General features: G+C 37.6%; 3 protein-coding genes across 4 annotated transcripts; all 3 read left to right on the top strand.

Annotated features, from left to right (window-relative positions):
* Nucleotides 1-286: 286 nt before the first annotated feature.
* On the top strand, nt 287-6,517 carry LOC104234809 (uncharacterized). The gene is made up of 10 exons (XM_070172171.1): nt 287-409; nt 563-645; nt 1,004-1,116; nt 2,122-2,544; nt 2,956-2,982; nt 3,172-3,536; nt 3,622-3,748; nt 3,835-4,118; nt 5,529-5,798; nt 5,930-6,517. The coding sequence occupies exons 2-4, from the start codon at nt 592-594 to the stop codon at nt 2,336-2,338; spliced, it is 384 nt and encodes a 127-aa protein (XP_070028272.1). The 5' UTR covers nt 287-409; nt 563-591; the 3' UTR covers nt 2,339-2,544; nt 2,956-2,982; nt 3,172-3,536; nt 3,622-3,748; nt 3,835-4,118; nt 5,529-5,798; nt 5,930-6,517.
* LOC138868149 (uncharacterized) lies at nt 2,775-6,203 on the top strand. Its single transcript, XM_070173361.1, has 6 exons — nt 2,775-2,866; nt 2,956-2,982; nt 3,622-3,748; nt 3,835-3,909; nt 5,090-5,313; nt 5,930-6,203. Exons 1-6 carry the CDS (start codon nt 2,775-2,777, stop codon nt 6,201-6,203), a joined length of 819 nt encoding a protein of 272 aa, XP_070029462.1.
* A 4,548-nt stretch (nt 6,518-11,065) lies between the features above and the next one.
* Nucleotides 11,066-16,541, top strand: LOC104234806 (E3 ubiquitin-protein ligase RZF1). 2 transcript variants are annotated; one of them, XM_009788445.2, is made up of 2 exons: nt 11,066-12,136; nt 16,148-16,541. In XM_009788445.2, the coding sequence occupies exons 1-2, from the start codon at nt 11,155-11,157 to the stop codon at nt 16,180-16,182; spliced, it is 1,017 nt and encodes a 338-aa protein (XP_009786747.1). In that variant the 5' UTR covers nt 11,066-11,154; the 3' UTR covers nt 16,183-16,541. The 2 variants fall into 2 exon arrangements, with proteins under 2 accessions (XP_009786747.1, XP_070027714.1); XM_070171613.1 differs by lacking the exon at nt 16,148-16,541 and adding an exon at nt 14,375-14,602.
* The last annotated feature ends 11,175 nt before the right edge of the window (nt 16,542-27,716 follow it).

The raw sequence follows: 27,716 nt of genomic DNA on the forward strand, positions 1-27,716 counted from the left end.
AGATACTCCGTAGCTACATAACGACGGATTAGCGACGCTTTTTGTAATTTGTCGCCAAATAAGTTACAAAATGAATTCGTATAGAATATAGTGACGGAATAGAATATAGTCACTAAATGTTAGCACCTTTATTTTACCTACAAAATTAGCGATGAAAGGGGGCCGACAAAAATTATTAAGACCTAGCGACGGATTTAACGTCAAAATATCCGTCGCTGAAGTCCTTTTACTTATCAAGACATTCCAAAGTTGATTGCGACAAAATGTTCGGTCGCTAGTTTTTTTTTTTTAAATAAAATTTCATTTGATATTAGTAGCAACAAAAATTCCATCCGTCGCAAATTCCGTCGCTACGTCCACCGTCTCTCCTCTCTATCACAGACTCTCACTCTCAATACTCTTCAACAATGTGAGTTTTTTACTTTAAATACAAAAAATTAGGCGTGAATCCAGGGTTAATGTCTGAAAAATAGAAAATTTTTTTCGAAATTGCAAGATTTTTGCTTCGGAACTCTGAAATTCTTCAATCTGGTCTTACATTTCTTGTATTGTCAACTTTCAGGGCTTTTCCTTCCTGCAGTTGTAAGACCAATGCTTGATTTTTTTGAATCACCAAAGCAAGTCCCTCAACCTGCTCTAAGTTGTGTGAGTTAATCGTCGCTTTGGTACCCATTTCGCTGCTCCTTTTTATTTATCCTTTAATCAAAAGTATTTGTACTGTACCTTCTCCTTCAAAGTTGGTTTTTATGGATCTCGGTGGTGTTTTTTTTTGGGGCTTCCGAGGTTTATTATTATTGAAGTATTTGTTTAAATGTCTTCTTCGTACTTGGTTGGTAAATGTTGTGCGCCCCATGCATCTGTAATTGAGGTTTTTTTTTTTTTCTTTCAAATTTCTCAATTTTAGTTCCAAGTTGTCTGTGGTGTGCGCTTTATTTTGTTCAATTTTGGTAATTTTTTCTCTATTCTTGCTTTCATTGAATGTAATTTGTTATTGTTACTGTAGCTGTGGTGTTGGTGGCTATCGGCTACAGGCTATGTTCTTTTGGATAGTGTGCTATTGAATTTTCAGATCTTGGTGTTGCTCCGTTTTGGATCCACAAGGCAGGCTCAATTTTGGTAACTTCTATTAATAGCGTTTGATTGGTAATCCAGAATAATTAAATTGTACTGAGTCTGCATTTTCTTGCTACGTGTATATGAATAACATTTACATATCGCGGTTTAAGATATTTGTTAGTTTTCTTTATTTATTTGGTTTTTGTCTTAAAATTATGATTCAGTTGCTTTCAAATGGATAATTCTCTCAAAATCTCAGCTTTTGGTACAAATACAAGCTAAGAAACTACAAAAAGGATAAAGGAGAACTTTAGTGTGTGTGTGAGATCCAATAAGTTTGGTGCCTTTTGGATTGGTATATTCTCAATTCTCATGCTTATTTCCTGCTCTATTGTAATCAAAGTGCAACTCCTTATGTAGATGTTTTGTTCTTAATTAATGATCTATATTTCTGGATGTCTTTAGTCCTATGTGGTTCAACTCTTCTATACTTAGTCATGGATATTATGTCTCAGTTAAGTGCATGTGTACAGGGGTGGGATGTGATGTTTATTTTTATCTGCTTTTTGTCTAATTGGAGAATCTGGCAGTGTTATGAGTTATGCAGTCTAATTTGTATTGGCCTTCTTTCCTCATGCTTCATGATTAGGTATTTCATTTCTTTCTATTAATAGAAATGTGGATTAATTGTTACATCCTAGTTGACTCTTTTGCTGTTAGAAATTTGTCATCTTGAAGTATGGGTAATCTGGGAAGAGCCTGCCTTCTGTCCTCTTGAATCATGATAATCTTCTTGGTCTTAACCTGAACTTCTCTTCTACTTGAGATATTTACTGGAAAAAAAAGAAGATCAAGAGCCATGTTGACTAGATCTCTAATTTGCTTATGCATTTCAGAATTTTGGATCAGTATTTTTATTCCCCCCAGCTATTTTCTCCAGTTAGTTACGTTATCTAATCATTTTTGACTTCTGATATCAACTTGTTATTCATTCTAGAAAGCATTCTGATGTCTTATTAAATAAAGAACTCTAAGGTCTTGTTTATTTTTATATTAAATAAATAGGAACATGGACAATCTAGAGCGTGATTGGATGTACAAAAGGTTGGATGACCGAGGGGGTATTAATTCAAGTTTCATAACTGGTGTGAACAAGTTTCTCCAATTCTTGCGTAGTCTTGCTCATGGACCATTAATAAGCGCAAAATGTTATCCGGTGTATTTTGTTAACGGATACAAATTTCACACTGAATGTCATGGTAGTGAAAAGATCAACAATTAATAGTGGAGTTTGTATCTCGGATCCAAATGTTGGTGACTATTTTGGATGAATACAAGAGATTATACAATTGGAATACCGTGAAGAACCTTTAAAGCAAACTGTGTTATTCAAGTGTGAATGGTTTGATCCAACTGTGAATGTTGGTGTCAAGGAGCATAACCAATACAAATTAGTCGATGTGAACCATCACCGTCATTTTAGAATAGGTCAGTTCTTTCCTAGTTTAGCACAATTAGTTGTTCTTTCCTAGTTTAGCACAATGAAAGCAAAAGTTTTACTTATTTTCCTTCTTCTGTTTGATAATGAAGCGACTGAAAGAGCAAGTGTTTTTCCTTTATCATCACACACAATCTGGACAAAAGCTCTGCCCATTAGGGGAGGAGGGTAGACAAGACGAATTAGGAGTCTGATACTTAAATAGCCACTTAACTATTAGATGAAGACGAAGGACACACACAAATTGTTAGATATTCTGACACAAACCAGATACGATCTATTACTTCTGGATACTGTCTTAGATCCGGTGCAGTAGTAGAATATCGAGCTATAGTCCTACAATACGTGAGCTATAGTCCTACAATTTGTTGGCTAATTCTGTTTTCCGTTTCTAATTGCAGGTTCTGCTACCCCTCTTCCAGCTCCAGGTACCAAACCAACTAATTTATCTAATCTTAAATTGTGTTTCCAGATGGAGGGAAAAATCAAATCAAATCTTGAACATTTCATGCGAATTTATGAATTCTATATAGTCTAATCTGGCTAAAACTTTAACATTTCATGCGAATTTATTGAACATGATGAATTCTATATAGTCTAATCTGGCTAATTTGTAGATATGCCTTGAGGTAGAGGTCGAGGTAGCGCAGGCCGTGTAGGTAAATCTTCAGTTAGGGGTAATTTTGCTACTGGTGAAAATATGCCCCCTGTTCCCATTCCCATAATCAATCCTCAACAAGGTGGTACGAGTTCCTCAGGTGGACCAGATCACATCAATGAAGTTCAAACATTAGGTCCTAGTAGTACGCCAAACATCAGGCCATGGTAGTACCCCAACTATTAATTTGGAACCATCTCCAAATACCCCTAATCAGAGCAACACAATAGGCGAGGGTACATCTTCTCAAAGCAACATAATAGGCGAAACTGAGTGTAGCAGTACCCGCGGGCCGCGGAAGCTTCTTACTATTTCTCCTACAGGGTTAGTCCATACTTGTACTATTACTTTTGGTATATTTTTATTGATATATGGTATGCCTTTAAATAATATGGTATAATTTTTTCAGGTTAGAGCCTTCATATGAATGCTCTGAGTATATAACTAAGTCTTTCAAGAATGAACTTGATCCTAATGGAGTCAACTGGAAAAGCGTCTCAAATGAGATAAAAAAATTTTATTTTGGAGAATTCAAGGTATAATCCATCACAATTGGATTTAGAAAGTATATTAACTTTTATATGTAACTTATTAATGTTATTACTTTATAAAATTATTTCAGAAGGTATTCTACTGGGATTCTTCGATTGATAGTGCGGTGCGATCCAATGAGAGTGTAGGGCAGCAAAAAGATACAGTGATTTTGTTAGCAAACTGAAATCAAATCAAGTGCAACTTGACACTATTCCAAATAATGTATGGTAAAATTGGTTGAGACTTTGGAAAGATCCTAAGTGTGTTGAAAAGTCAAAAATAAATGCAAAAAATCGTTGTGCTGGGAGCGGAGTTGCCACTGGGACTCACACAGGTGTCTCTATCAATGTTGGGGAGCATCGCAAGAGACTTGTAAGTGGATAGGACTTGTGCTTTTTGCAGTCAGTGACATGAGTTTTTTTAAGTACAGAGTCTAATGATCTTTGAGTAATTTTTTATGTCAGCTTGTTCATTAATTGGTAAACATACTTTCCTTCGTGATTATGCTTCCCTTCGTGACATTATGTTGATCTTATAAGTGGATTCCCTGTTTTTCATATCTTGTATTTAACCTGTCTACTTTAACTGTCTCAACTGATAAATGTGATAACTGGCTTGCTCAGGATATCTAGTAATCTGTGTATAACTTTTACTCTTAGACTTTGTTAATGCTTCATGATTAATTAAATCCTATGCTAGCAATATTTTATGTAACTAGTTTTGTGTTAAATCAGACCCTTAAGCTCCGTTTCAGAACACTGTTAACTTTTTAACACCAAGCCATCTTGATGTTTACATCTATGCGTTCACCTGTAGTAGTCCTAATAATTTTGTGGTAATGAAATGGTGTGAGTTCAATGAATGATCCTATATAAGGGATTGACCCTAATGATCTGTCCTTGTTTAAACGATTTTAACAGTTCAGTGAAGCTATGATGTTGTAATAACCTATACACAGACTCATGTACTAAGTGTTTCTAGTGAACCTGTTTGATTATTTAGGTGGGTGACACTTATCTGTAACACTTTTGAACCTAAAGAGATGAGTAATGAAGCAGGCCTACTACCTGCATTTTGTGATCATGTGTGATTATGTCCCAATAGTGACTCATGCCTACTATAGTGTACTATCCTAATACCCTATGTTTGATATGAGTTTTCCAAGTCAATGTTGTGCTTTGGTTTGGTCCCTGTGCTTTGATGATGAACTATAGTATCCTATTTGTTCACAATAGTTGAGTTTTGTTGTTTGATCGTTTAGAAGGGTCAGCATGACTCTTATGCCTACTGTTTGTATCTTAGCAGTATAAAGTTGCCCCGTTGATTCTTTATTTGTGTTTAAGCCTTTGAGGAAGCCAATTGCAGCACTTGCAGTTGTATTTATGGCTGTAGCTTTGTCTTATGTACAGAAACTTGGATTGGAAGGCGAAATGATTTATTCAGTTTTCATAGCTTTTGTTCGGCTATCTATTATTGGTTTTGTTCTTCAGTTCATTTTCAGTCAAGAGAATGCTGGTTGGATCATTCTTGCTTATCTATTCATTATGTTAAACGAGACATGGTTGAAGTATAACATCACTGTTGATCTTTCATAAAAGTAGGTGCATTGAATTTATTCAAGGAATGTCTAAAGATTATGTGATCTTCTGAATATATCAGTCTATGCTTCATGTTAACCTTGAATATGTAGTACACACTTAATGGTAAATCATTGCTTGTAAAATTAAGTAGTAGTTTTTAGCTGAAGTTGGTGTGCGGCTGGTCATTTATGCTCAATTGCAGCTGCAGAACAAGCTGACTTAATAAACCAAATCCGTTTTTCTTTCAAACACAACCTTCCAAGTGCTGGTCTTGTGATACATCTGTTACTTAGAGAGAATGCACCAGAGTGAAAATTCTGGCAGAATGATTGAGAAGCTGCTTAATTGAATAACTTTTGTATAAGCCCTTAAAAAGGGTCGAGATCCAACACCAAGTGAGTTACATTTGCACGTCCATACACATGGTAATGATGGGAAATCTTTTGTTGCTGAGAAATCCCGGATCATACATGTAAGTTAACTTTTTAAATAATTTTATTGACTTTACTTTCATATATTTTATTCATTTGGTAAATTGAATGCTCAATATTATTTAGTTTTTTATTTCATTAATTATTTACTCTTCTACCTGAAAAATATCAGGAGATATTACAACAACAAACACACTCAATCTGATATTGATCAATGTAAAGCATATTATCAAGCCGTGGGAGGAGAAAAGAAAAGAAGAGTATATGGTCTTGGATCTCAAGCAAAGTGCTACTACGGGCCAAATCTTCATGGCTCTTTTGGATCTGATGCTGCATCGTCAGCAACACCTCCAAATGCTCAATCAACACCGACAGGGAATCTGGATGAGTTAGTGATGAGATTGATTCTTGCACTAACGGATCATATAGTTCCTGTAATCGTTTAGCGGGTACGCGAATTAGTTTCCTTACCCTCGTATCAGCCAAATACTGATCTTACCAACCACCCATTAGATGCGGCACCTACAGTTCTTACATCTTCTACTGCTGCTAACATTGATGAGGTTCATGCATTGGGTTCTGATGATGACCGTAACTCTCCAGCCTCGCATAGTTGGCCTACTTTGTTTGGACTTTATTGTTGGTCCTTGTGGATTTTTTGTACTTAACGAGACTGTTATATGCATTATGTTATATATTTTGGACCTTGTTGAATATATTGTTAATTTATATTAATATCAATGACTTTTTATTATGTGTATTTAATAGCTTTTATGTAATATGCTAGAACAGGGTACATTTAAAAATAATAAATAAAAAGAATTTTAAAAATTAGCAATATATTAAAAATTAATTAGCGACGGATACTTTCCGTAGCTAAATTTATCGCGTAAAATTAAATCTTGCGACGAATTGGCGACAAAATATTTTGTTGCAAAAGGCAGGGAGAATTAGCTATAATGTCTAGCGACGGATGATTTTCGTCGCTATAAGCACAAACGACGAATTTTACTATGTATTGCAGCGACGAAAGGTTCAAAATAGCGACAGAAACAAGCAAATATAGCGACGATTATTTCCCTCGCTAACATTTGCTACGGATATATGTCGTCGCTAATCCGTCGCTAATGTTGCGACGGTTGGGTATTTTTTGTCGCTATAAGCCTAGCTACGAGCATTTTAGGGGCTGACTTGAATCCGTCGCTAAACAACTGTAGCGACGGAAAACATTGATTTAGCGACGGAAAACGGCCGTTGCTAAACACTGTTTTTTTGTAGTGAATACTGTTTGGATATAAATATAATAGTATCAATGTAAGAATAAGACTCCAAGGGACTGTGACGGTCAATGCAGCTCTACCTTGAATCCTCGTAGTAAATGTAAGCTCTCACTGCTTAGGTCCGCTGCCCCAACACGGATCTACATAAAAATATGCAGAAGTATAGTATGAGTAAATCACGATCGGTACCCAGTAAGTGTTAAACTAACCTCGATGAAATTGTCACGAGGTTCAAGTCATGTGATACTCACTAGTCAAATGATCTGTGTAATATATCAAAGACTGACAATAGAATGTATTACAAAAAGCAGTAACAAAAATCTCTTTAGAACAGGTGATAACAACTCAATGCAAGTAAAGATTCAGCTTCAACAACAAGTCATCAAATAGAACACAAACATATGGCACCTCGTGCCCACATTTCTGTCATAATAACAATATCCACCCTTTATCACTCCGTCATGACAAATCAAAATATCTAACAACGTATCGTTCCTCCCTAGCACAAATCATAATATTCAACTGTATCACTCTGACCTAACATGAATCACAATATCCAACCGTGTTGCTCCGCCCGTACACAAATCATACTATCCAACCGTATCACTCCGCCCTGACACAAATCACATATCCACCATATCGCTCCGTCCTGACACAAATCACAATATCTAACTATATCGCTCCGCCCTGACACAAATCAAAATAACAATCGCACGACAAAAATGTCGTGCCAACACCCAAATAATCCGCTCAACATGTCCATATGTGCCACAATAATCATAAAATAATAATGTCAAATTTCATCCAAATATAAGCTCACAATTTATAAATAAGGTGCACAAGGACATGACAACAATACAAATGCGGATGGATATTCAACAGATACGTTCATGTAGTCATATTGATTAAGCATGTTTCACATAAAATACATCCTCGACTTAAGGCATATTAATAGCCTAAGATCTTATCCAATCATAATCCATAAACAACACCTATGTATACACTCGTCACCTCGTGTACACGTCGCTTTTTATACAACACGAATACCAATTAAAACCAAATCCTAAGGGGTATCCCCCCCACAAGATTAGACAAGATACTTACTTCAAACAAGCCAAATCGATACTTTAATCCTCCATTTTCAAGGTACACTAGATCAAGTGTAAGCTCAAAATCCTTCATTACTTGTAAATCTTCTTATATATCCTTATCTTATCTTAGGAGTAATTAAGCCGGCATTAATTGGTGGATTCAGGGGCGGCATCAAGTCGAAAGAGTGTTGCAGAAAGATAAAGATTTGTACTTTCCTTTTACAACATAGGAGGGAGGGGGCCTTGTTCCTTAAAGTACTTGAGAGGACCGATGAAGATTAGAGCGGGATCTAGAATTTAAGGAAGCGACTAGAAGATAACTGGGCTAGATTGATCTTTTGCAGTAGCCTGATTTTGGGAAAGAGACTATAATCGCAACCGAGAATAAACATTCCAGTCGCTTCCACAAATTCTGAATCCTGCTCTCAGCTTTGCTGATCCTCCTCAAGTTTCTTATCATGTTGAAGGCTTATGAATCGTTTTCCCTAAATAATCAAGCTTACCTCATCTCAGTTCAATCTGCTCATGAACCTGCAACAAGATGCAGGTCTTTTGATGGATAGCTATGTTAGCTAGGCCACTGTCTAATTAGAGTTTTCATCCGAACTAATGCCTTAAGTTTAGGTATGACCATCTTAACAAAATTATGAATGTTTACACCATTCTTGAATATTTTATCTGTGGGACTTCTTCCGTGAATGTTTCCAACAATAAAATTCCATAACTATACATGTCACCGTAGGTTGAAAACTTACTGTCTGTCGAATATTCTGCCTGGTACAATTTTTTATTGATGATTTAGCATCAAATATAAATTTTCTATACACATATTCAGCACATCATGCCTAATAGATACATTTTGGCTGAGTACTCAAGTGTTCACTAGGTATAATCCTCAATTCAGGTGTCCAAATGAAAAATCCTTGGGCATCTAGAATGCATTATTTACCTTTAGTTAGAACATTTGTCATTGTTCCTCCAATGCAATATCTAGAATGCATGTAATAGCCGTCACCTTAACTACTAAAAAAATGTGTTAATGATATATAGAGGATTGAGAAAAAGGAGATTTTGTCTAAGAATTACAGCTGCAATGAAGGCAGATGTTACAACTAGAACTTAAGAGGAGATATACGAGACTAGGCAGCAGTTTCTAAATACTTGTCTCAAAATCCTTTTTTGCCTATATACATTTCTACATTTGGTTATTTCGCCCTCAAAAGTAAATGGCGTTATTACTTATTGCACGTCTCCAACCCAATTTAGAAAATTTACTATGTATCAAAATGACGGAAGGATAGAAAGAAAGCAAAATTAAAGATTGTATTTTATTTTCTTATTAATCACCACATCAATAAATGCATAGTTTCTTCTCGCCCTACTCTCTATTTACATTTGGAGCCTCCTCACATTGCCCTCTCTTGTTCCGTATATCATAAGAGTTAATTATTTATTAGTATAACTGTTCTGTCCACTCTCTGTCTTTCCTGCTCAATCAACAACCTGCTATTGTCAATTTTGATAAAGGTATTTTGAGAAGTACTGAAAAAATTTGATCAAATTAATAAATTTGATTATAAGCCGAAAAGTTACAAGTATGGGTGATGACGTATGGCTTTTGGGTGATGTTAGTTTTATAAGCACTTAACTTATAAATAATTTGCATTTTTATCAAATGAGTAAATAAGCTAAAAGGTGCTTATAAGTCAGTTTCACAAGGTATTTTAAAAAGAAATTTGCACGGGCAATATACATTGAATGAAACTGAATATAATTTAGACGAGGGGTGTGTTTGATACGAAGGAAAATATTTTCCAATTTTCTCATGTTTGATTGGCTTAAATGTTTTGGAAAACATTTTCCTTATGAACTCATTTTCCTTATTAAGAAAATGGAAAGTATTTTTCAAAATTCCTTCTCAACCTTCCCCACCCTCACCAACCCACTGCACACCCCCACACCAACCCACCCCATGCCTACCCACCCCACCCCTCTCTCCAAAAAGGCTTGTTTTTCAAACTTCGGTTTTTTTTTCCGTCACCACCCACCTTGCTACCCCTCCTGCAAAAAATATTATCAATTTTTTTTTTTGCAATTTCAAATTTCCGTTTTTTCGTTTTTCTGCACCACCCATCCCCTCCCCCAAAATTTAAATATATTTTTCAGTTTTAATTTTTTTTTTGCTATTTTTAAATTTCTGTTTTTTCGTTTTTTCTGCACCACCCACCCCCACCCCGGCACAAAAAAAAATTACTTTTTTTTGTAATTTCAAATTTCTGCTTTGTTTATTTTCTGCATCCCCCCCCCCACCTCGAAAAAAATATTTTTTAAATATATTTTCAGTTTTAGTTTTTTCATCTTTCGGTTTACAGGTTCCAAATTTTACAAGTTCGAAAGTTATGAGTTCGGAGGTTTATGTGTTTGGAAGTTTACGGGTTTAGAAATTATAAAGTTTACGGGTTCAAAAATTTGCGGTTTCGAAAGTTTAGGGTTCGGAAGTTTATGAAATTTGTGGGTTCGGAAGGTTGTTGGTTCGAAAGTTTATGACTTCATGTTTATTGTATCTAAATTATTTATGAATACTCTTGAAAAATTATTTTCCTTAATTTGCGTACCAAGCACCGAAAAATGAATAAGATTACTACTTATTTTCCAAGGAGCTTTTTTTTAGAAAATATTTTTCATGGAAAACATTTTTCGTTATACCAAACACACCCGAGATCTCCTTCCCAGCCCTCCTATTGGAATTTGTTTAAAATAAACAAAACTATTGACAAGCATAGCCGCTATAGGCTGATGCTTTTCTTCAGAAAGAAGCAGGAAAAAACTAACAAATGAAGCCAGAATCGCTTTCTCTGCATACCAAAAGCCATCCCTTTTCCTCTAATCCCATTCTTGTTCTCTCCCATGCTTTTATTTTTCTCTTTACAAAAATCATCTTTACATATAAATCTAACCTATGATCTTGTTTCTGTTCATAAAATCTCAATATATTTCCCGCAAAACTAAATCTTTCACCAAACATCATGTCCTCAACAGAAAACCCTAATAATGGGATCAGGAACTTCCGGCGTTACTGGTGTTATCAATGCCATCGCACTGTCAGAATATCGCCCGAAAACCCTTCGGAGATCGTTTGTCCTCGATGTTTCGGCCACTTCCTTTGCGAAATCGAAGAAACAAACGCTAGACAAATCTTGGACTTCACTGCATTTGATCCTTCCCCAGAAGCTAGAATTCTTGAAGCTCTAACTCTCATGCTTGATCCTAATTTGTTCAACAGATCTAGCAGTGGCAATGCAGTTCCCATTTTTCGACGATCGGACGGGACAGAAACCATAGTACCATCTGATTCTATCAGGCCTACACGTGAACAACGCAGAACACGAGACTCCTGGCTAAGGCCAAGAAGACGATACTCATTTCTAAGTAATGACACGGATGAATGGACACCGGAGAGTGGAATTCTAGCACGTCCACGTTCATGGATTATTCTTCGGCCAGCCGGAGAATATTCTTCCGGTGGACCTAACCGACTAGGAGAAAGGCGGTTAGGTCCACCTTCAGGAGTGAACGATAGAGATTACTTTACAGGTCCAGGCCTTGAAAACCTAATAGAAGAGTTAACTGAAAATGATCGGCCAGGTCCAGCACCGGCACCAGAGCCAATCATAAATTCTATTCCGACGGTGGTGATTACGCCAGAACACTTAAGGGATGATTCAGAATGTCCTGTTTGTAAGGAAAAGTTCAAAATAGGCGGAGAAGCAAGAGAGTTGCCATGCAAACATATATACCATTCCGATTGCATTGTGCCTTGGTTAAGGCTTCATAATTCTTGCCCGGTTTGTCGAAATCCGTTGCCGGTTTCTTCTGAAATTCAAATGGATACTTCGGATGATTGTCTTGAAGAAGGGATCAATAGACAGCGGCGTTGCTTCAGACTTAGACAAATTGCAGCTTCTCTTTGGCCATTTCGTTCGAGGTATCGCCCTTTGCGTAACCATGGTGAGAGTTCATACATTTAATTCAAAAGAAATTAAGGGTTAAGAAAATTTATATTTATTTTAAATATCTTCTACTATTATTTTTTATCTTATGCATGTTGTTGAGGAATTGTGCTGTATATATGTATATGTTAAACTTGACGGTTTTATTGTGATCCAAAACAAATTAAAATTCTACGTGAACCTATAATTAATACTAGTATATGGTATTTGAGGATTTCCAATCAAATTCATACTATTCTAAACGAAGAGGAAAATGAATAATTCTCCTTTATAAGGAAAGTATCACCTTCAGCAAAAAAAAAAAAAAAAAAAAAGGAAGGAAAAAAATGAAGAAGGAAAGTATCACGAGCATAGCAAATAAGAAAATGCGACGTCATTTAATAAAGCGGGAAATAAGTTAAACAAGCAAAAGAAGTAAGATGAATGAAACAACTCTTTAAATTCTTTTGCCCTTGACTATTAAAGATTAAAATTTCTGCTATAATATAAGAGACTGATCTGATTGGGCAGAGATTACTGTTTGCACTTAATTGATGTATAAATCTTAATTATTTATATTTTTGTGCGGTTGTTTTTTAAGTGAATCAGAATCATTCAAATTTTGATCGTTAAGTGTGTTTGTTTTTTTAATTTCACAATCACTTAATGAGTCTGATTATATATATGAATGATTAAGATCTATAACAGAGACTTAATTTTACGAAGATATTATTATCCACATTCACAATTAATTACCGTCACTACCCACCATTATTAACTACCACCGTGCACCACCCACCATTTTCATACTCAATCACTACCACCGACCACCACCATCCTCAAGTATAATCGTCACCGCTATCATTATTGACTACCATCACTGGCCACCTCATCATTATTGACTACCACCACTCTACCACCCCCACAATTATCAACTACCACCGCCACCGCCACCATCATCCTCAACCATAACCATCTACTCACCCACCTCAATTATCACCACCAACCACCCCCACCACCATTGTTAACCATAACAATCAGTACCCACCATTATGAGCTATCACCACTTTCCTTAATGAACCACCACCACCACCATCCACCATTATCAACTTCACCAGCCACCATTCTCAACCATAATCTCCATTACCAATCACTACTAGCTACTACCTCGAACCACCACTATCAACCAAAATCATTAATAACCACTGTTTCTAGTCGGCATCCATAAATACCATTGTTAGTCGTTACCACCATCAACTACGATATATTTATTTACAAAAATATTTTTATGATAAAATATTAAGTAAATTAGTATTTTATTTAAATTTTATATTTATTAATTTCTAAATAAATATAAATTTTATTCATTCAGATGTTGAAAAAACAAATAGTCTTAATCATTTAGTATGCAGATTTTAATACACATCTTAATATCCAGATGTGTATTCAGATTCAGACATCTTAATCTTAATAGTACACATCTTGCCATTCAGATATGTATTTAGATTCAAATGTTTAATCTTAAAAAAACAAATGAAGCTTAGAAGAGCAGTAGGATATGTACAATCTTGTTCAACTTGCGAGGTCCAATTGGATTGTTTTTATTTTTATCCTTTTAATAAAGTTCGAGTAATAATTCAATGATAAAACTGTTATCTTAAAAATAATAATTACTATATTCAATTCTCACCAGGCGTTTCTGTTTATTCGGTAAAAATTATGAGAAAATATCACTTTATACCCATTAATTCTAAACTATTTACCCTTTAATGCCCATACCCAAACTATTTACTACTCCTACCCATGCGCCTCAAACTATTTACCCGCCTTTATTATGTTCCTCTTCTTCTTCTTCCTCATTTTACCTTCCTCCAATTCTCTATCTCTTTTATATTTATTCTTACTGTAATCGCCACTAGCTAGTCACATCAGTAACACGTAATATTCGTTCTTATTCAACCTAATTAATTTAGTTTTAGTTTCAATGGAATCTTAACAATTTGAATATTGTTTTCTCTCTCTCGGTTTTCTAATGGAGTACTCATTAATTGTTGAAGTGGTGCTATTATTTTGAGGATTTATTGTTTAATTCGATGTGGTGCTATAAAATATTGCTTATTGTATCTTCGAGTAAACTTTCCAGATCTAAAGTTTTATGTGTATTTGAATATCCACCATTATTGGGCTTGAAGCTCAATTTTATTTTTAAAGATTTCTTGTTTGATTCAAAGTGGGTACTGTTATATATTGCTTATAGTACCTTCTGGAAGTTCATACTGAAATTTGATAGCATTTGGAGTTGATTTGAGGTGATTGAGATCGAAATTTTCAGTTGAAAATCGAAGAAGAACACAGCTACAGTATACCGCTACGATATACAATATGTTGTAGGAGTATATAGCTATACTGCAACATTATACTATTATAGTTTACAATATACTGCAACAGTATATTATAATAATCGAAAAAGAACACAATTATCTAAAAGTATACCGCTATAGTATACAATATACTATACAAGTATATAGTTATACTGCAACAATATACTATTATAGTATATAATATATTGTTATAGTATACTGTAATAATATGCAATCTACTGTAACAATATGCTGTAATAGTATATAATATACTATAATATTATACTTATTACCCGTAAATTCATTTGTCTTTTCCCTTTTAATTTGCTTTAAGCTTTTACCTAGTGTGAGAGGAAAATTGAAAATACAAAAAAATAAAATAAAAAATATTATAGTATGCTATATAATGTAACGGTATACTTTTACAATTAGATCCTTTTAGATTTTTTGGAAATTTTTATTGACAACTGATATTATTTCACTTTAATAATTGAATAAATTTTTTTTAACTTTTTGCGTACAATTGTATGCCCTGTTGGTATAACTATATATTATACTGGTATCATATGTTAGTTAATATTTTTTTGGTTGTATTAGATATATTTAATTGGTACACAATTTGATTTTTCTTTAGTAATAATATAAAAAAAGAATAATAAAAATTAGTGAAAACAGTAAATGAAATTAGATTATAAAGAGAAAAAGAATATAAAAAGAAAGAAGTTAAATGAAATTAGAAAAGGAAAAAAGAAAAAAAAGAAGAAGAAACGAGAAAAAAGAAAAGGAAAAAAGAAAGAAAAAAAATGCATAGAAATAAAAAAGAATTGCAGAATAAAAAAAAAATTCCCCACAAAACTTACTATGGGTAGGAAATGTAATTAGTTTATGGGTAGAAAAATAAATGAGTAGACAAGGGTAAATAGTTTTATTTTTGTGGGTAACTGTGTCAATACCCCAAAAATTATCTATATCCTATATTTACACCAAACCGTACGAATATACAGTAAAAATAGCACGACCTAGCCAATTTTCGGACTGGTCATTCAAAAATAGCCAGCATTTATCAAGTCAATGAAAAATAGCCACTATTTTGCTGCAACAGAGACCGGTCCAGCATAATATACTGGAGTTCGGTGCACATGTGTATGAATTTCCAGCATATTATGCTGGACCAGTATACTTTGTTGGCTCCAGTATAATATACTAGAGACTGGAGCACCGGTGCTCCAAACTCTAGTATATTATGCTGGACCGGTATATTATACTGGAACTCCAGTATATTAAACTGGAGTATTTTTCCGAATTTTGATCAATATTTTCGTTCAGATTTATCTTTACATGAAGTGGCTAAATTTCGATTACTGTTAAAACTGAGCTATTTTTGAACGACCACTTGTAAATATAATTATTTTTGAATTTCTCCCGAATATACAGTGTTCCTTTTCTATCAGAACTTCGGCAGCCCATATATAAATAATTGCTTTTATATGGTCTTTCTCCTATTATTATGACACTTTTAAATAAGAGAAGTACTCATTTAACCCCGAGAAATAATTACGCTATCAGCTTTTTTTACCCTTTTATATTCCCTTTTTATCCTTTCCGCCTTTTTGTATTTATTTATTTTAATATTCATAATTTAAAAGAAAAATAATATTCTCTGCGAACAGATGAACCGTCGGGGCCTTCATGTCATATTCTTTAGCGGACATTCACTTGAAACAATCGAAACAGAGGCAAGAGGTTCTACACAAGATTATTTGTTTACCGACAGAAAAGGATGGGGCAGGAGGCAGAGCGAAGGAAAAAGAATAAAGAACAGAGATCCTAGAGGCAAGAGCTTGAAAAGATGAACCAAAAATCACGATCCAATTCCTTTGTACAATACAGAAAATTACTCTGTCTTCTGTTCATTTTTACAAATCAAGCTTCAAAGTTGGTCCAACTGACTCGTGAACAAATTTACTAAATCTATAAAGTGGGAAACGGAAGCCGGAACTAAAGCATATACTTTCAGTTTGTTATAAATTGAGCATGAAATAAGAATTTCTATTTAGTGGTCTAGACATCTCACAAAATCAACTTTTTTACTTTGACAAACAATAAACTTGTTAAAAATATTATTGGATTTTTTATTGGATAAGTGGTGTGACTGGAAAATGAACGGCAATGAAAATTTAAAAAAAAATCCTCGTCCCATATTGAAAGAGGAAAAGAAATTTATAATACAAATGCACTTCTTCTAGCTCTCACGGAGTTGAGAATTCATGGCTAACACAGATGCTTTAACCATGGATAATGCATATAATACATGAAGCAAACAAGGCATGAATAAAGCAAGATTTACCCGAAAAAGGTCTTAAGATTCTTGTATCGGTTTATCATTTTTCATTATCAAATGAAAGAGGATTCGCCCCACTCAAGATTGTGTGAATCTCTTCCTTTATTTACATTTTATTGTCATTTATGTTACTTAATGCATCTTTTTTCATACTATTACTCGACTATATTTTTTATTCATGGTGTTCATCTCAGATCTAGAATTAATTATTCTTAACTAGGATTTACCCTCTATCTTCTTATTTAATTAGTATGACAAAAAGGTCCCATACTTTTTTTGGTCAAACACACTCGTCACCATGCATATACATCACCCCCAACACATTTGCATGCAGCAAATAGAGCCAAATACAACCTAATTCTCATAATCAAGGTTAACTAAGATACTTACCTCCAGAATAAACCATCTCCAATACTCTTTTCCCTTAAGGACAAGCCTCCAAACAACTCGAGTCTAGTCAAACGATACTCAAATAAGTCAAAATAAGCTTAAGAAACCCTCCTGATACAAAAAATGTTCGATTCTTAACACATTTGGGAAGTTCATCTAATAGTCAACTCGGACCAAATATGTGATTTATTTTGAGACCCGATTTAGTCTCTAAAATTCATATCTTATGTTACTATCCAAAAATCCTATTTCTACACTTTAAAATTCCTAGATCTAGGGGTATCTATGGGGAATAATAAAATTTAATCAAGATAAAGTTAAAATCACTAAACCTAGAAGTTGGGAAGAAAATCCTCTAAAAAAATTCCTCCTAAAAATGTCTAGGTCTCAAAAATGAAATAAAGTGAGCTAATCTCTGAACCCTTCCTTTTTTACCCGGCTAGAGATATTGCAATTGAAAAATATTATTTGCAATTGCACAGCTCGCAAATGTAAACTATTGGTGTCAATTGTTAAAAAACTCATGGGCTACTAAAGTCGCAATTGCGAGCATCGCAAATGAGATCCTAGTTGTGATCTGACCTCGCAAATGTGAGTTAGTTTTTTTAAATGTGAACATCGCATTTGCGAGCTGGTCATCAATATGCAATGACTGTTGCACCGGTAATGACAAACTCATCAAATGAGCCTGAAACCAATCTGAAACTCATTCGAGCCCCATTCCAAATATCCATACAACTATAATAACCTAACACGTACTCGCTCGTAAGCTCAAAGCATTAAAAATAACATCCGAACTAAAAATCAAGCATCAAAACCGAATGATTTCAATTGTTCATAGCTCAAATTTTTAACTTCACCTATAAGTGCCGAAAAGGCTTGGGGTCACCTCAGATCCAAAATAAATATACGTACATATCCAAAATTATCATAAAAACTTATAAAAATTGTCAAAATATCGATATGATATCGTTTACTAAGAATGCTGGTCGTGGCCAACTCCAACAACATCAAAGCTCTTGAATTTGAATTTCTCTACCAAACACATCTAAACTTTTCGGAAATCAAAACGGATCATTGATCGCTGCCGACTCGACACTACACTATGGTAGGAAGAGCAGGTCACAATAGCTTTTACCCAAATAGAGGTCCGGGATTGAATTTCCACAGGGAGCTAGTAGTGGAGTTGTATTTTTTGTCTAGCCTAGAGTTGTGGTTGTGCTTCTAATGTCGCTTCAAACATTTCTTGAGTTTTTGTATTTATAACCACTATTATAAAACTAAGGATTAAAGCTAAATTATGCTAGGAAAATATTGCTCAGTTGTAATTAATGGGAAGAAGAGCACTAGGGTCGTAGCAACACCTAGGTGGCTAATTGACGGGTAGATGTTACTAGGGGTAGATTGACATATTTGGGGATTATGCTGAAACCGTTGTACAATTGCATCCACTCTCACACCTCTCAGTAGAGAGAGTGATTTTTCCCAATTGACTCTCTTGAGACCAATTGGATAGGCCAATGAGACCAAACAACTAGTGTTCAAGTAGGGTGATTACTCTCTCGAGATTTAACCGTTAATTGGGACTACCATTTCTCATGGGTCCCTCCCATTTTCTTGTTGAGTCAATATTGGGGTCATAGACTCTCTTTCTCAAGAAGAGTTAAACCCACTAAGCTTGAATCAACATTTGCAACCACCAATTCTTGAATAAAAACATAAAATCAACCCAAATAGCAAACACCCAATATCAATCTAACCCTAGATGGAAACACCCATCGATTACCCACACTAGGGTTGAGCCACAACCCTAGATAATGGGTTTAGCTACACATAATTAAGGAAGAAACTGAAGAAATAGATGAAGAACTAAACATATTAATTAATTACTAAGAAGAAACTACAACAATCTATTGTTAATGGGAAGCAAAATATGCCAAAAATGGCTACAACACCAAGCGCAACTTTCGTCTCAAGTTCCCAGATAAAAACCGACCCCTAATAATGGTAAAATGTTATATTTATACTAGGCTGGAAAAACTGGACAAAAATACCCCTGCAGGGTCAGTGCGGGCCGCACAAAATGGACTGCGACCGCACTGGCTCTTGGACTTCAACTGCTTGATAACTTGAACTGGGGGATGCAGACCGCGTGGAAGTGTACCGCAACCGCAATGTCAACTGGCGCGGTCCGTGCAGTCGTGACCGCGAACCGCGTGATCAAAAGTGCCCTTCTCTGAACCTTATGAATGCGGACCGCACAAAGCAAGAGTGCGGCCGCGAAGCTTCACCGCGGACCGCAAAAATCCTATCGTGGCCGCGTGACTTTAAGCCTGAATATGTCATGTCTCTGAACCTCCTAGTGCGGCCGCGGTCACTGTTACGCGGTCCGCACTAGGCCCTTTCTTCTTCAATTCTCTTGGTCTTTGATACTTGAGCAGGTTTCACTCCTTTTTGAGCCGATCTTTGACATTTCGTCACTTTTTCGATCAAACCTGCAATCAAGCACAACTTGTGAGCATTTTGGGACTATTTTGTATCAATTTATACTCAAAACATAGGCAAGTAGGGGCATAAACACATAAAAATCCTAAGTTATCAACTCCCCTAAACTTAAGCCTTTGCTTGTCCTCAAGCAAACAAAATAAAACCCACCCCTTAAAGGAACGTCCAAGTAATTCCAGCTATCCTGAAAGAACCTCAACAAGCATCAATTGGGACTAACAATTGCCCTCAATACGAATGCATCATTAACACATTTAAAACTTTGAAAACTATGGATCAAGTGTGACACAAGAGCATCAAGAGTTGACACATTTCATCAAAGAGCTTTTTACTTACTTTGGTCATTGTGGAACCCAAACTCCCACATCCTCAACTCTCCCTAAGAGAACCTCATTTTAAGTATGACACACAAACCGAGGTTAATAGAATTTCGCTCATCTCTCTCAAGAAGAAGGTCACAAGTTCGGCTCTAAGTACCATATGCTTGCCCCTTATGTAAGTATCCACTAATGTAAGCTCCCTTCAACTCGAGATCAAATAGGGCTTTTGTGGGGTCATTGTGAAGGCTTTTAGGTAAGGGTAGGACATATTTTTATTCAAGTGGGTTCAATCTTCTCTTAAGCATTTCTTTTGATTCATTTTGGCACAACTCTCTTGACTCTTTTAAGTATTTCACTTCTTTACAAGGGGTTAGAGAGACACATTGTCACTCTTTCTTATACAATTCAAAACATTTCTCCTTTTTCTACTTTTTCCACACACTTTTTTACTTTTGTTTTCCTTGAGTCCCCTTTTTTTAATTCTTGTTCACATTGGACTTTCTTTTTGTCGTTTTTCTTTTCTTGCTTTTTTCATTGCCTTACTTTTCTTTTGCTTTTGTACATTTTTACCACTTTTCTTCCTTTCTTGTCTCTCCCCACAAACTTATATATTTGCCATTATTCAAGGGAAGATTTAGGTGCCAAGAGAGGGTAATCATTTAGAACGAGTATAGGCTTGTAGCATTGGTTCTTGAAAGAAAAATATTTAAGGCTCAAAAGGGTTAACTAGGGATCATCTCATTGGTAGGCTATGGAATTGTTCAATTTAACATTTGGATCAAGGAGAACCTATAATCATTTCTTAAGTCAAATTTCACCTAGGATTTCGCCTCAACAAACATTCAGGGCAAGTTCTAGACCATTGGCTCGGGACTTGATTCACATTTTGATTCCTCACCACACACACTAGGGGATTGCTAAAGACATCGAGTCCAGGGCCCACCACGACCTTAGTTATGATTCAAGCACACAATGGTCCGAAAAGACCACATGATGATTGTTTCGTCAATGCAAGATTCTCAAAGCCATGACTTTTACCATCCTGAACATAACATTATGTCTTTGACCATGGGATCAAAGGCAAATGTGCTAGGCCCAAGTGAAGCTTTGCTTGAGGTACCTTTAACTACAACTATCAAAAACAAAAGAAAAATCAAAGAAATGGACTCAAACCCTTAAGAAGGTAGTCACGCCATCTATCATTGGGAAGAGCCACCCGGTTCGCACAATATTCCACCCTTGGAAAGAACCGTGGCATTAAGAAAACCAAGGGCTTATTGGAGGCGTCAAAAACAAAACAAGAGGCTGCGAGCCTAACTACAAAGCTAAAAACAAAATGTTTTTGCGAAAATAGAAAATAGAATGAATATGTATAATAGGGGAGTAGAATATACAATGGGGATGAATACATACAGAAATGTAAAGTTATATACAACCCAAAATAAAAAAGTATCAACAAAAACATAAACTAAGAATCTATATATACAGTCATCCAGATAAAAGTAGGGCGCACCCCCACGAATAAAAGCTGGCATTGTCCTCAATGCCAACTATCAAATAAGCATAAAAAACAAAGTAAAGGATATAGGAGTCCCCAAGTCCTCTGTATATACAGGAACCTCAGACTGGTTCCCGATCTCCTGCTGCTCAGCTGCTGGGACTGGGGCCTGCTCTTGGACCGGCTGGATAATAGGTGCATCACTGTAGGGGGTCTCCTGTGGGTTTGCTAGCTCAATAACTGCACCAACTGAACTGGGGAGCTTCCTCTTCTTCCTTGGAGGCCTGGGTGCCTGCTCCTACTCCTGCTGTGGATGTGGCACTGGTGCTGCTGCTGGGGCTGGATTCCTGAATAGCAAGTCTAAAGGCATCTGGTCCGCCAATAACTTGTCCACATTAGTCCTTAGCACTCTCACCGACTCCTTAGAATCCCTTGACTTCCTTATCTTCTTATGCTCCTTGGAAAGCTCCCTCAAGCCCTTTCCATGTGAATCCACCGCCTTAGTCAAGGCGTCCTGAGTCCTCATAATCTTCTCCTGATTGTCTAGGAGCTTCTTCAGTGTATCCTCAATGGACTGAGGAATCTGAGCAGTGGAAGGTGCTGAGTGGGCCTCAACTGTAGCAGACAATGTAGACAACTTGGATGTCGTAGCTGACATCCAGTTGTTCAAACTGGCTAGTGTCCGGCTCAATTGATGGGCTGTAAAAGGATGAGTCCGGGAAGAAGGAACCCCCGGGTCAGCTGAAGTACTGGGGCCAGTAGAAGAGGAGGGTCCTGGAGGCAAATCATCAACAGTGGTGGCAGCAGGCATGGTGGAAGGCTCAACAGAAGACTCTACCACAACTGGCTCCTCAGACTGGCCAGCTGGGGTAGAAACAAACGGCTTGTAATTTTTGTCCTTGGGGTTGTCTGAACCCTTCAAACTGTACCAGGAGAACAAAGCCACAGGTTTGACCTTGATGTCAAACGGTCTCTTCTCCACCTCCAAGTCCCGGAAATACATAGTGAGAGTGCTGGGAAAAGGGTAGTTCCGGTCATGCTCAACCCCCACTGCAGAAATGGTGCGGGACATCACATTGCCCACATTGATAGGATAGCCTGCCATAATAGAAGCAATAAGAACTACCCGGGCAAGTGGAATAGTCTGATCATGGGTAGTCGGGTCGAGCCGACTGCACACAAAGGTCAACCACCCTCTAGCCTCGAAGTTGAAAGTTTTCCGAAGTTTTTTGGCCCCTGCCCATAACCATTCTGGAACCGTACTCGGGATTGCCAGGTATGAAGCTAACCACGGACGAACCTCCTCATCCATTGCTAACTTTTCATTGTAAAGGGACTCATCTTCATCAATGAACCCCAAGTATTCATTCAGTGCCCTCCCGGTGAATACCACATTTTTGTTTCTCACCTTGGTCACCTTAGTGCTCTTCAAGATATGGGCCACATTGCTGTAAAATTCCTTGACCATATGCTCATTCGCCTTCAAACAATTGTCTTTAAAGAACTCCCAACCCGCTCGAGCCTAAAACTGTCTATGCACATTGGGTTGTAGGGGTAGAAGGTCTTTGTCAATGAAGCTTCTCTTAAGAATCAACTTCCGTGACGGCCACCATTCCCTAAACTTGTGGAATGCCACCTGGCTGACAAATCGATCTTCCCAAACTTCAGGTTTTCTAGTTCGTTCAACACCCCCAACCTAGGGCACACCACTGTCCAGTACCTCATTATCACTATTAGTCCCACCTTCTGCACTCTCCCCAGATACTGAAGCTGTGAGGGAGGTGGAATATTCACCACTGCCTGCTGCTGAGCCATCAGACGACTCAAAAGGTACACGTTGTGGGGCTTGGGCAGTATGTGAAGCTGGGACTGCAAGAGCTGGCCCTGAGTCAAAAGAGAGGTCTTGAGAGGATACGTACTCACTCCCCTATTGGTCATCTATAACAACTTGTTTCCTTGTTTTTTGTTTAGGTCGAGGAATGAGTTTAACTTATTTTCTTTTCCTCCCCGGGAGGGGTCACCTTGGCTGGGTTATTTGGAACCTCTTCCTCGTTGTTTTACCATTGTCTGCAAGCAAACACATCTAATATTGTTAGTTTAAGCACAAGCAGTGAAGCAGGTGAATGAATTAAAGTTGCAGACAACAAACAAAATTCTTGCAGACACTGCTGCAGAACCAGTCATCGCGGCCCGCGCACAAGGGAGCGCGACCGTGTTGGGGGTACCGCGGACCGCAAAAAGGCTACCGCGGTCCGTGTTGATCAAGTACCAACTAAAGTCCTTCTCTGAATCTAAGCACCGCGGTCCGCGTAAAATGGGTACGCGGCCGCGTTGGACCAGCGCGAACCATACAAAAGTTACCGCGGCCGCGCTGGACACAAGTTATTCCTCAGTCAATCAAGTATCGCGGGCCGCGTGGAAGTATAACGCGGACCGCGTTAGGGCATCGAGGATCGCGCTAAGGCGACCGCAGACCGCACTGGGTCAATTTCAGGGACTAAGCTAGAGTTACATGTTTTCTTCTATTTTTGTTCAAATGTTTACCCCTACTTGTCCCTACTCAGGTACCCAATCCTTAGTTACTTTAAACTAACATGAAAGCTACCCTAGACTAACAAATTCGAATAAAATCGTGAAGAAAAAGAAGTTACAGACTACTGGCAAGAAAATTAAAAAAATAAAAAACAAGAAAGTAATTAATCATGAATGCATGAAATGTTACCAGGACTAGGAAGAATGAATGCAATCTATCCAAACAAGCAATAATTTCAGTCTTGGCAGAGGATGAACAGTAGAATTAGGGTTCTGGGTTTTCAAATTGCGAAAAGGGTAAAATGAGACCCTTGGTCTCTATTATAGGTACCCAATGGGACCCGTGCTCACCTACCAGTGCGGCCGCACAAAAGCGACTGCGGACCACGCTGGGTTTATTTGTGTGATCCTTCGGTAATCACCCTACGCGGACTGCACACAAGTGGACCGTGTCCGCGAAAGTCCTCCGCGGACTGCACTAACTTGACCGTGATCGCGGTGAAGAACTTCAGAGAGTCCCCTTCTAAACTCATGCTGGTGCGGACCGCGCAAAGTGCACCGCGGCCGCACTGGCAACTTCAGAGACTATGCAATTTTCATACTTTATTTTGCACTGCTTCAACACAATCCTTGCAACATCTCACAAACAATTAGCTCAAACATTCCTAAGCTACAAAGAAAATCAAAGAGAAAGACATGGGTTGCCTCCCAAGAAGCGCCTGATTTAACGTCGCGGCATGACACATGTTACCACCACATCATTTTAGATGAAGAAGCGCCACTACGTGGCTGCCATCGAACTTTACAAGATAATGCTTGACCCGGTAGCCGTTAACTCTAAAGACTTCACCATTTTTGTATTTTAGATCAAGAGCACCAAACGGGGTCATGAACACAACTTCAAATGGCCCACTCCATTTTGACTTGAGCTTACTCGAAAACAGATGTAGCCGGTAATTAAACAAGAGAACCATATCTCCAACTTTTAACTCCTTGGCCCGAGCATATTTGTCGTGAAGATACTTCATTTTGTCCTTGTACAAGGACGAGCTGGAGTATGCATGGAATCTAAACTCATCGAGCTCATTAAGTTGTTCAACCCTCAGATTTGCAGCAATATCCCATTCTAAGTTCAACTTCCTCAAGGCCCACATAGCCTTGTGCTCCAATTCCACCGGAAGATGGCAAGCTTTCCCAAACACCAACCAATACGAAGACATACCAATTGGGGTTTTGTAATCTGTCTGATAGGCCCAAAGAGCATCATAAAATATTTTCGACCAATCGGTCCTGTTACCATTGACATTTTTGGACAAAATACTCTTAATTTCTTGGCTGGAGACTTCTACTTGACCGCTAGCTTGAGGATGGTAGGGGGTGGTCACTTTGTGATTAACTCCATATTTGGCAAGCAATGAATCAAAAGCCTTGTTGCAAAAGTGAGATCCCCTATTACTAATGATAGCACGGGGAGTGCCAAACCTCGTGAACATACTCTTTTTGAGAAATGCCACAACACTCTGGGCTTCATTGTTGGGTAAAGCCACAACTTCAACCCACTTGGAGACATAATCTACCACCACAAGAATGTAAGTGTTTCCACAAGAGATCACAAAAGGACCCATGAAGTCGAGGCCCCAAATATAAAAAATATCTACCCTGAGAATCGTATTGAGGGGCATCTCATCCCTTTTTGAAATTCCATCGGCTCGTTGGCATTCATCACATCTTTTGACCACATCACCAACATCTTTAAATATGATAGGCCAATAAAATCCGCAACTGAGTACCTTTGAGGTCGTCCTCGCCCCGCCATGATGGCTACCATAGGGTGAAAAATGGCAAGCCTCTAGGATACTCAATTGTTCCTCCTCTGGAACATATCTACAAATCACACCATCCATGCAAATCTTGAACAAATATGGCTTATCCCAATAGAAATCCAAACTATCCCGCTTGAGCTTTTTCCTTTGGTTAGAAGAGAGCTCACACGGGATTATTCTGGTCACAAGGTAATTGGCAACATCAGTGAACCACGACATTCCACTCATTGACACCGCAAGGAGTTGCTCGTCGGGAAATGTATCATTGATCTCAAGGCCGTCACAAGGCTTCCCCTCCTCCAAATGGGACAAGTGGTCCGCCACTTGATTCTCACTACCCTTCCGGTTAACAATTTCTAAATCAAACTCTTGAAGAAGAATAACCCATCTCATCAATCTTGCCTTTGAATCTTTCTTGGTCATCAAATACCTAAAGGTGGCATGGTCGGTGTGCACAATAACTTTGGCCCCCATAAGGTAAGGACGAAACTTTTCCATAGCAAAAACAATAGCCAATAACTCCTTTTCGGTGACTGTGTAGTTCCTTTGAGCCTCATTCATGGTCTTGCTTGAGTAGTATATCGGATGGAACATCTTGTTGATCCTTTGGCCTAAAACTGCCCCCACCGCAACGTCACTAGCATCGTACATGAGCTCAAATGGTAAGCTCCAATTTGGTGCGGTGATGATGGGGGTAGTTGTCACCTTTTGTTTAAGGAGCTCAAAAGCCTCTATGCACTTCTCATCGAAAACAAACTTGGCATCTTTATCTAGCAACTTGCACAATGGGTTAACAACCTTAGAAAAATCTTTGATGAACCTCTGGTAGAAACCCACATGCCCAAGAAAACTCCTCACCCCTTTGACAGAAGTAGGGGGAGGAAGCCTTGAAATAATCTCCATCTTGGCCTTATCAACTTCAATTCCTTGCTTCGAGATCTTGTGACCCAACACTATACCTTCTTCTACCATAAAATGGCACTTTTCCCAGTTTAGAACAAGGTTGGTATCTTCACACTGAGTCAACACTCTATCCAAGTTTACCAAGCATTCCTTAAAAGAATCCCTAACCACACTGAAATCATCCATGAAGACCTCCAAGATATCCTCCACCATGTCGGTGAAAATAGCCATCATGCACCGTTGGAAGGTCGCCGGAGCATTACATAATCCAAATGGCATTCTAGAGAAAGCGAATGTGCCATAAGGACATATAAAGGTAGTTTTCTCTTGGTCTTATGGGGCAATTAGAATTTGATTGTACCCTGAGTAACCATCCAGAAAGCAATAGAAAGCCCGGCCCGCAAGACGATCAAGCATTTGGTCAAGGAATGGCAACGAGAAATGATCTTTTCTAGTCACCTTGTTAAGCTTCTGGTAATCCATACAAACTCTCCAACTCATCACTGTCCGAGTCGGAATAAGCTCATTGTTGTCATTGGTCACCATAGTCATTCCACCTTTCTTCGGTATACATTGCACCGGAGAAGTCCATGAACTGTCAGAAATGGGATAAACCACACCGGCGTCAAGCCACTTGATAACCTCTTTCTTTACTACTTCTTGTATAGCCTCATTTAGTCTTCTTTGATGCTCAAGTGAAGGCCTCGCATCCTCCTCCAATATGATTTTATGCATGCAAAAGGCGGGGCTTATACCCTGAATATCAGCTAGAGTCCATCCGATTGCCCTTTTTTGCTTTTGAAGAACCGCCAAGGTGGCCTCAACCTGCATGTTAGTAAGGCAAGAAGAAAGAATAACAGGTAAAGTAGAATTTGAACCCAAGAATTCATACCTGAGGTATGGAGGAAGTGGCTTCAACTCCAACAC

This window comes from Nicotiana sylvestris, chromosome 4 (genome assembly GCF_000393655.2).
Source record: "Nicotiana sylvestris chromosome 4, ASM39365v2, whole genome shotgun sequence".
NCBI classification, from domain to species: Eukaryota; Viridiplantae; Streptophyta; class Magnoliopsida; order Solanales; family Solanaceae; genus Nicotiana; species Nicotiana sylvestris.

Bases quoted from the DNA above. Each gene is read 5' to 3' on its own strand.
- LOC138868149 (XM_070173361.1), top strand. From the start codon at position 2,775: ATGAAGACGAAGGACACACACAAATTGTTAGATATTCTGACACAAACC. The intron at 2,867-2,955 runs GTAGTAGAATAT...TTCTAATTGCAG, and splicing joins ACTGTCTTAGATCCGGTGCA to GTTCTGCTACCCCTCTTCCA. The intron at 5,314-5,929 runs GTATAACATCAC...GAAAAATATCAG, and splicing joins TTAAACGAGACATGGTTGAA to GAGATATTACAACAACAAAC.
- LOC104234809 (XM_070172171.1), top strand. From the start codon at position 592: ATGCTTGATTTTTTTGAATCACCAAAGCAAGTCCCTCAACCTGCTCTA. The intron at 646-1,003 runs GTGAGTTAATCG...TTGTTACTGTAG, and splicing joins CTCAACCTGCTCTAAGTTGT to CTGTGGTGTTGGTGGCTATC. The intron at 1,117-2,121 runs GTAACTTCTATT...TTAAATAAATAG, and splicing joins ACAAGGCAGGCTCAATTTTG to GAACATGGACAATCTAGAGC.
- LOC104234806 (XM_009788445.2), top strand. From the start codon at position 11,155: ATGTCCTCAACAGAAAACCCTAATAATGGGATCAGGAACTTCCGGCGT. The intron at 12,137-16,147 runs GTGAGAGTTCAT...CTCTGCGAACAG, and splicing joins TCGCCCTTTGCGTAACCATG to ATGAACCGTCGGGGCCTTCA.